The sequence below is a fragment of the Bactrocera neohumeralis genome, chromosome 2, assembly GCF_024586455.1.
Source record: "Bactrocera neohumeralis isolate Rockhampton chromosome 2, APGP_CSIRO_Bneo_wtdbg2-racon-allhic-juicebox.fasta_v2, whole genome shotgun sequence".
NCBI lineage: Eukaryota > Metazoa > Arthropoda > Insecta > Diptera > Tephritidae > Bactrocera > Bactrocera neohumeralis.
This window is the reverse complement of record NC_065919.1, coordinates 4,318,383-4,328,074: the sequence shown is the minus strand read 5'-3', so window position 1 is coordinate 4,328,074 and position 9,692 is coordinate 4,318,383. Positions and strand designations below refer to the sequence as shown.

General features: G+C 32.1%; 2 protein-coding genes across 2 annotated transcripts; both read right to left on the bottom strand.

The window, feature by feature from the left end:
* Positions 1 to 28: 28 nt before the first annotated feature.
* LOC126752722 (uncharacterized) lies at positions 29 to 1,091 on the bottom strand. The gene has a single exon (XM_050463696.1). It carries the CDS (start codon positions 1,087 to 1,089, stop codon positions 676 to 678), a length of 414 nt encoding a protein of 137 aa, XP_050319653.1. The 5' UTR covers positions 1,090 to 1,091; the 3' UTR covers positions 29 to 675.
* A 175-nt stretch (positions 1,092 to 1,266) lies between these two features.
* Positions 1,267 to 3,584, bottom strand: LOC126752737 (uncharacterized). Its single transcript, XM_050463701.1, has 2 exons — positions 3,213 to 3,584; positions 1,267 to 1,421 (listed from the first exon to the last, which is right to left on the bottom strand). The coding sequence occupies exons 1-2, from the start codon at positions 3,409 to 3,411 to the stop codon at positions 1,291 to 1,293; spliced, it is 330 nt and encodes a 109-aa protein (XP_050319658.1). The 5' UTR covers positions 3,412 to 3,584; the 3' UTR covers positions 1,267 to 1,290.
* Between the last annotated feature and the right edge of the window lie 6,108 nt (positions 3,585 to 9,692).

The window sequence follows — 9,692 nt, the reverse complement described above, 5'->3', positions numbered from 1 at the left end:
CTTCTTCTCCAAATTAGTGAACACACAATTTTTGCGTAGAACGATGCACAGGATACTGAGATTTTATTCAAGCTGCTCTCGTGATTTAGTTATGCATACCAAGCTCACAGATCTAAACTACTATAACATATATGAGTAACTGTAATTCATTTTTTATTTAATATTTTCTTTATATTTTTTGTATTTTTATATATTTATTTATACGTATATTCGTAAACATCATTTGAGTTCTTAGCAAAGTTGATTCATATCCATGTATTATTCATGATAAATTGTAAGCTTTAATGTCAATAAAATCAAATATTGTGTAATAAGCAATAAGAATAGATTATCGATTATATTGAGTAGGGTATAAAGCGTACATATGTATTGGAGAAGATGCCTAAGCATTTAATTGCGATCTTTTCGCATTACGCGCATTGTACATATGGCATTCGAAATACCGTTATACATAGTTAGATAGAGTGAATAAATTTGTTTGAGTAAATATATAATATAGTTGAATATATATATGTAATTGCTTGTATATAAGCATTTTTAAGTTTGATTATTTTCCTGCAATATTTTTAAACACATTCTTTAATAGACATTTATATAAGCCAACATTTAGGCGTCTTTAAGTATATGTATGTGTATAGTATATATAATATATTTCCATGTTTATATTGTGGTAGCTCATATTGCCGTCGCCCAAATCGTCTCATTTAACCAACAAATGTTTTTTTTTGCTTTCACTAATCTAAAGAACTCTTGCAGACGTTGCTCACGTAAGCAGACGCCTTTAATGTCCACGTATTTGTATTTTGTTTCTTGCTTTTGCATTTCTACATCACTAGTATTATTAATTCTCAACTCTTTTGTTATTTGCTCAAAACCTTGTTGTTGCTCCCCACCGTTGATCTGCGCCAAATGATGTTCTACTATTTGATCGACATTAATAAAATCGCCCGATTCATTCAACGGTTCGTTGGTTTGTATCTTACGTAGAATTTCGTTGCGATAATAGTCGTTGATCAGCGAGAGCATACCCTTGGTGTACCAATAGATAATGCCCATGAGGAGCACACCCTGCATGAAGGGTCCGACCATTTTCAAACTTATTTTATGTCAATATGTAATAGTTATATAATATATAGTACGTTGATAAACAGTTACAGTATTCTTTTTTCTTCCACTTTGGATTTCTTATATCATTTCTGGTTATAATATATAAATACGCCTCGTTTTCTAGTATTTAAGTTAATTTGGGTATTTTAATTGTCTTGAATATTTGTTGTGGTCTTACACAAATTACTGCGCCACTTGGAAGGACTCCAACCATTCTCGCAACATGTAGTACTGCTCTTTGAAATTCGGCCAGGCCATTGTAACAATCAGCATGATGGTGTTGGCGAAAACAAAGAGCTTCATAATCTCCACGGCTATAAAGCAAATGAAATAATAAAAGCAATTATTTTCAAATGTATGTAATTCCTCCGATGATTATAGTTAGTAATTAATGCTAGCTATACAATCAGTTTAAAATAATTTCTACTTTCTGTAGACTGTAGGGATCATCTAAAAAGAATAGTAATAATCATGTTCGATTCGCTTATTCTGTATTCGCTCTGCTCGCTTGCCAAAAAATGTATACATGAAAGTAAGTACATACAAGTATATAGTTATCCAGCTCAACTGTACGCAAAAGGGTATGTTAATACCTCAATCAAGCTCTCATTAAGTGATTTAGTCTATTTGTCTTCTACCAGTTGTTTATTCGATTCGGTTTTCTCCAAAGATTACTGAACATAGGAAAGCTTATAGTCCAACTTTATGGCTTAGGCATTTAGAAGGCCCATTGTGATGCCATCGGGACTAATATTCCCTCTCTCTATTGTTTCCTCTCTGAACCATCTCCTGCTTCTGATGAAGTTCATCAGTATGAAAAGTTTTATCTGAGCAACTTCCGAGACGTTGTCAGGAAACCCTCGACTTATGTAGAGATTTACAATCGCATAGAAGATCTTTGATAATTTCCTCCTCCTGACAGCATCTACATTAGTCGTTATTAGGCATTCCTAATCTACTGGCATTACTACCAAATGTTGCTTGGCATGACTACCTATTAGACAGTGGCTTGTAGTACTCATACAGAGTTCTTATATAATTCCTTTTTCATTTTAATAATCGGCATGTGTGGCCCATATTCAGTTCATGCCACGTTTGCCTGCTTGTTGAGCAAGTCAGGGATTGATTCCACCGATACTCACCTAAATTTATAACATATATATTTGTCGATGAGATATCTACAAGTAGTCAGAAGCATACAAATTCCCTCTTTTCCAGAGTCGAATTGTAGGCTGGTGCCTGTTCTGGCTAGTTCATCTGCTTCACAGTTCCCAGAATATCACTATGTCCTGGCACCCACTGCAGGTTTATCGCTAAATAGGACTTCCACTAAGAGATCAGGTCTTTCTTTCACTAACTTAGACGAAACCCTAAGAGACTTGAGTGATCTCAAAGCCGCCTGGCTATCTGTATTTATAGATATATGCTTTATACAATGATATATAATTTTTGTTTTTTTTTTTTTTAATTTTTGCTCATTTTAAATTTTTGGTTCAAAAAATTGACGGCTTCCTTTGAATTTTTCTATAATATGGATTCGAAATAAAATCTATAAAATTGAAGAGTTGGCTCAGTTTAGAGAGATTACGAATTCAAAAATTAATATCATTCTCAAGAAAATAAGATCTACGAAATGAATGGGTATAGTATTTATATAGTATATTCCACAGGATGTTCCCTGAAATAATTTGGAAAAAGTGTTATGTTACTGCTCCAATATAACGTAAATTTATTGGTAAGCAACTTGAGAAGAGTATTTACAAATTTTTTCTGTCCTTTATAAGATTATTTAAACCAACCTTAATTGAGTTTTAGAATATTATAGATAATCATAATAGATTATTTTATAAATGTCTAGGTCGCTTTAAGGATCATTTTCATAGTGAGCATATGAATTAAAGTCAAACAAGTATAATGCTTTATATACGACCAAACAACTGATATATCTCAACGAAATTAATTAAGTTTTTTCCAAGTCCAAGTGTCATAAGTGTCCGAACTGTTATATATCATATGCTATATCGATTTCAGATAAAGTATTTTTTTTTTAATTTTAGACCTCTGTCACACTAAATCTTTAATGAAAAGTATTATATGTAGCATACCTTCCGGCGAACGCAGGTAATCGCCAAAACCTGAGTTCAGATCATTCTCCGAGTGCAACTCCTTGGCCTTGTCTGCCTTGAGCTTCTCCTCCACCTTGGCGTCGGCTTCCTCCTGCTTGCCCGCATTATTGCGAAAACTGTTGCGCGATTTGCCATAACCCGACGAGGAGTTGGCAAATGCGCCTTTCTTAGGCTTCATTCCAAAAGTACTTGCTTCACTTGTCACTGACCACGGATCACTGACAGTTGACTGTAGTCTCGATTCAGGAAAAAATTTAATTCGCTCAACAATTTCGCAGCCTGTGCAGGCCACAAATTGCTGCGAAAAAGTTCCAACCTCGACGCTTAGTGGTCGCCAACTAAATTCTAAATTATATTATGCTGCATTGCCATGAGAACTTGCGCTAAGCCGCGCATATTTTGGGTCACTTACACATGTACGGGAAATGTCTATGGCTTCCAAGTTGATTTTATTGATTACCTGTTACTACATATTTTCGCACAGTAGAAAGTGAAAAGCAAATCAAGAAATAATCTTATCACATATTGGTACATACAATGAAGTATAGGTATGTGGGTAATCGGTCAGTCGTAAGCGAAGGCAAACCATCTGATGGGATGATGGCGTTATTACTCATTACCAAGTGTCATAAGTCGCATTGTCAGCTAGTAGAATTATGATCTTTCCCAGAGAGTGAGATAAAAACGCTGTCAGTTATGTAATACTTGACGCCATCTCGTATAAACCTTACATCATCGATCAATATCATTAAGTGCTGCCTCCGTCTGGGAGTATGAATGTTGGGCTAGCATGAAATAAGTATAAGTTTGTAAGTTTGCTCTGTAGGCGGGTTGACAGTCGGAGCATTATCGAAATTCTATAATTTTCATTTTTGATTTTAGACACTAAATCGACCACCGTTTTACGTTCTGGTATAACAGAAGATGTCATGTTCTAGAAGTGTAAGTGTCGCTCTCCGGAATTTGATAAAACTCAACTACACGTATGTCTTTTCGTTGTATTGTAAGTCTAGGTATAAGGCGGACCCCCATTAAAAGTGAATCTTCTCCGTATTGCAGTCATATTATGCAGATCGAAAATATATTATCCCACACTAGTTTATATAGACCTCATCTAGATCACCGTATAATACTGACTATGAAGCTCATTTGCCCAAAAGGGAGAAGGCATTTTTTAACTAGAATATTTATTAAGACTTCGTTTTTATGCACATTTATTAGTATGAACTAATACATAATTGTTTCAATCTACATTTTTTCTCGCAATAAAAACTGGGGTCCACATATTCAGTATCAGGAAGCCCGAATAGCTGTAGTCCATTTTCACAAAATTTCGTCATCAGGTGGCAAATCTTAAAGGCACTATTCGGGCAAAGTTTTACCCCATTACTTTCAATGATCTAATTTACATACTGGAAAGTGAAAAAATCTGAAGTAATAAAGAGTAACATCGCATATAAAGTTCGATCGAGCGTACAACAAACTGACCAGATATTCACCATGCGCCAAATCTTGGGAAAGACCGGTGAAAAAAGATCGACACACACAATACGGCTGTGTAAACTGACGTTGAGCAATACCAAAAGCTCCGTCAGGATCGAGAAGGCCGTCTCCAAACCGTTCGATACCAAACGAGGTTTCAGGCAAGGCGACTCCCTATCGTGCGACTTCTTCAATCTACCCTTTAAGAAAATAAATCGGCGTATGCCTATGATATTGATATCAATGGTTTCAACATCCGGATGGTTCTGCTTTCTCAAGACTGGAAAAGGAAGCGAAGAAAATGGGTGTGGTAGTGAAAAAGGGCAAGACGAAATATCTACTGTCATCAAACAAACAGTCGTCGCACACGCGATTTAGCTCCCACTTCACTGTTGACAATCATAACTTCGAAGTCGTATATAACTTCGTCTATCTTGGAATCAGTATTAACACCAACAACAATGTCAGCCTGGAAATCCCACAAAGAATAAGTCTTGCTAACAGATGCCTCTTTGGACTGAGTAGACAAGTTGAGAAGTAAAATCCCCTCTCGATGAACAAATACCAAACTCTATATGACACTCATTACTCCCATCCTGCTTAATGGTGCAAAGGCATGGAGGTTACGAGTTTTCGAGATAAAGGTTCTGCGGATGATTTATGGTCCTTTGCGCATTGGCCACGGCGAATATCACATTCGATGGAACTATGAGCTGTACGAGTTATGTATACGACGACATTGACATATAGTAGTTCAGCAAATTAAGAGACAGCGACTGCGCTGGCTAGTTCATGTCGTCCGAATGGATGAAAACGCTCCAGCTTTGAAAGTATTCGACGCAGTAGCCGCCGGGGGAAGCAGAGGAAGAGGAGACCTTCACTCCGAATGGGGAAGAACCTGGCTACACTTGAATCCAAGTATACAATTTACGCCAAACAATGGGAAGGGAGAACGATTGGCCCGCTGTTGTAAACTCGGCTATAACTACGTAAGCGATGTCTATGCCAATAAAGAAGAAGTCAAAAGTGAAGTAGTAGTTGTGTTATATGGAAAGTAGGCGTGATTTAGTCCGATTTCGCCAATTATCGCACATAGGAATGTTAGGATAATGTTTGTACCAAATCTGGTTGAATTTGGTAGAGCAGGTCCCGAGATATGGGTTTTCACCGAATTATGGGCAGTGCATTATAAAATTTTGATATTGGATCAACTCGAGAGCAAAATTTAGTGTCCTTTAGTAGTTTTCAACATAACCCTTATATGGAGAGTAGGCAAGGTTATAATGTGACTTCAACCATTTTTGCACTTATGTATATAAGTATGTTCATAACCCTATATCTATCTCGATTAGCTTTTATTGTACAAATAACCGACTATGAGACATATTTATGAAACTTCAATAATTTTGGATTAGAATATCTTAGACTTTATATGACTGCATTCTCCTTAGTTCATATGAATCCCTAGATACGAATGTTCTGCGAGTCAGTAATCTCGCCAATTTGATAATACAATAAGTTCCACAAAAATTGTTTCTCATAATGTTATAGCTGCATTAAATGCATTTTATTTATTTATCTTTTTTGCATAATTTTTTACGAGTATGTATGTATGTATGTAATACAACTGCAAAACTGTTCATGCTAAATTAAATTGCAATGAAGTTGCAAAACAATAATTGCTGACTAACATTTTGCCGTTGAGTTTGACTTTTCCACTTACAAATATAGAATATATTTCATTGTAATATATGTATATACTACAGTATACAGAGCCAAATCTATAAACGATAATTTTTTTTTTTTTTGCGCTCAATTATTTAATGTTATTTTTAATTGTGTTATATGTACTCGTCACATTAATTACATGCACATACATGTATATATGTATAATGTATAGTATATTCTCCTTAATTACAGAAATATTTCACTTCTCAAAGCAGTCCACTCACATATAAGATATGAGAATTGCCGCGACATACAATTTTGCCAACAACTAAAATGCCGTTGACATTGCAAGTGCAAATGCTTACAAAAACACCAAAAACAAAACAATAATCCTACCATCCAACTGTGCGCGCGGCCTAAGCATACAGTACATTTTGAGGTTATGATTTCAATAACATTTTCGGATATGCACGAAAAGTACTAAGTATATAAAATATAGGTTCTAACATAAGTTGAGTTACTAAGTTTAACTTTTTTGAATACACAAGTGCTTATTTATGTATTTTTTTTAAACATACATATATAAATTAATTTAACAACAAATGCACTTGAACTGCGAACTAATTAGCAAATTACTTTAATCTATGCATTTCTACATACATATGCATATTGTATATGTATATGTATGTACATATGTATGTATATTGCTCTTTTGCAAAATTAATTTTCCTGCTTTGCCGCTAAGCAATTCTATAAGTTAAACTAATTATAGTAGTTATACATATATTTAGACGATATGCAGTATAAATTTAGAATAGCAGCTTTATCAGCCTAAAGGATAATAGCCAACACACACGCATGCGCAGAAGGTGCCAGACTTGTTAGCACACACATTTATAGATATTTTACAGCAATTTAGCGCATTGCGTTGCGAATACAATTTGTAGTTTATCATTCTTGTGCGTCGTGTACTCTAGTTTCGTGTCAGATTTGTCTTTTAAATTACATAAGTGTTTTATATTCGCTTACAATACTCGTATAGTTTATGTATTCTTTCTTTAACTCTCTACAACCATCCACGAGTTGGGTTTATCTTTTGCGTGCGTTTTAATTATTGCATAATGAAAGCGTTTTCTCGACGCAATAAAACTTGCGCACTTCCAACATTCACAAACATCGTCACATCATCGACTGTCGACTGAGTTCATTTCACCTGAGCTGTGCCATTTTCGTGGAGGTATTCATACATTGTTCTTACATATGTATATACTATGTATGTACATATGTATATGTTTATTTTTCACTACCATTGCTAGTTTGAAGTGCAGTTGAAACTGTGTAGGGGGTAAAGTTTTGGAGGTTTGCACAATAAAATAGACACAAAGAGGTTAAAAAAAATAATAATAAATGTCTATTTATATTAATAATAAAAAAATAATAATATTTATAATAAAGAAATAATAATATTTGTAATAAAAAATAATTATTTTAATATTAAAAAATAATAATATTAATAATAATACAGCGCGTAAAAAATAGTTAAACAATACAATCAGTAAAATTTTGTAAACTTGTTAATTTTTTCCTTATACTGTTTTACAGATAAAGGTTAGATTGGTAAAAAAATTTGAATATTTTTTTTACATAAAAATTTTTTATATAAAATATAAATTTTTTTTATATATTTTTTGTTATATTATCAGTAAAATTTTGTAAATTTTTTCCTTATACAGTTTTGCAAATGAAAGTTAGATTGATTAAAAAATTCAACATTTTTTTATGTAAAACTTTTTAATATAAAATATTAATTTTTTATATATATTTTTTTTAATTTAATAATTTTGGTTAAAATATAGTGTTTTGGTCTGCATATAATCATTTTTAATATTTTAAAATAACATTTTTTTAAATTAAATCAGGGTTGCCATTTGCATTAAAAGATAATTGAATTAATTTATTTTTATATACTTTTATTGCGGTTTTTTTTTATTTTGTTAACCAAAAAATGGGACTAAAAAATATCAAAAAAATTTAATTCCGCAAACCGGATAAAAAAAATTAAATTAAACATTTTTTTTATAGGTTTTTATTTTATAAATTTTTGTTAAAATATCGTGTTTTGGTCTGTATTTAATCATTTTTAATATTTTAAAATAACATTTTTTTAAACTAAATCAGGGTTGCCAATTTGCATTAAAAATAATTGAATCAATTTATTTTTATATTCTTTAATCGCGTTTTTTTATTTTGTTAACCCGAAAACGGGACTAAAAATTAAAAAAAAAAATAGTTCTGCATACCGGATAAAAAATAATAATATAAATTTAATGTTTGACATACATTTTTTGTATTTATTTTTAATTAAAAAAATCGATACCCTGTGTTTAATTTTTTTTATACTTATAGTACTTTAGTACTATATTTATGTGCAAATTTTTCTTTTATATATAAGATATTTTTTATATTGAATAATTGTTTTCATAAAATACATTGGGTTTAATATAATGAATTTGTTTTGCTCTTGTTTTACTAATTTTGTATAAATTGTTTTTCTGTTCAATATTTTGGCATTTAATCTGTGACCATATTAGACAACTATCAAAACTTAACAAAATTGTATTTAAATTACTAAATAAACTACTACTTAGTTTGAAGCCAATTCCATATAAATACTCAAAATACCAAATATATAAATATAAAAAAATATATGTATATATTCACCAAAAGTTTTTAGCAGCACAAAGTGCAGTATTAACCCACTTTTTATAAAGAAAAAACCAAGTTTCAACTAAACAAATACTTAAATAAAGAAAAAGTGAGGTTATATAATATACGATTTATAGATTTTAGCGCTTTTGCGCCTACATACATATATAGTTTCTAAAGCACAAGTACGCACTTTACACGGTTATATAATTTTAGCGTTATGAATATGTATAATAGAGAGCTGCACATGATAATCTGTCTCGGAGAGAACCCGATCTATATTTTTACTGGTTTTAAACTGGAAATATTTTTCGTTTGCGCATTTATATAAGAAATATAAATTCTCAACACCTGTTCACGGCTTTGTATTATGAAGAGAGTTGCTTATGCGAACTTATATAAAATCTTAAGAAAAAGAAAAAGAGTGTATATGCGCACAGTTACGCTATTTTACGATATACATATATTACATCAACCGAATTGATTGCAGTAGTATTTTTTACAAAATGCATTGCAAACATTTTTCTTTACCTACTCTTTAAGATTTTAAAACTCGTATTTAATTTTTTGAAAAATTGAAAAACCCAAAAAATAAAAAACAAA

Bases quoted from the DNA above. Each gene is read 5' to 3' on its own strand.
- LOC126752722 (XM_050463696.1), bottom strand. From the start codon at position 1,089: ATGGTCGGACCCTTCATGCAGGGTGTGCTCCTCATGGGCATTATCTAT.
- LOC126752737 (XM_050463701.1), bottom strand. From the start codon at position 3,411: ATGAAGCCTAAGAAAGGCGCATTTGCCAACTCCTCGTCGGGTTATGGC. The intron at 1,422-3,212 runs GTATGCTACATA...TTTGCTTTATAG, and splicing joins TTACCTGCGTTCGCCGGAAG to CCGTGGAGATTATGAAGCTC.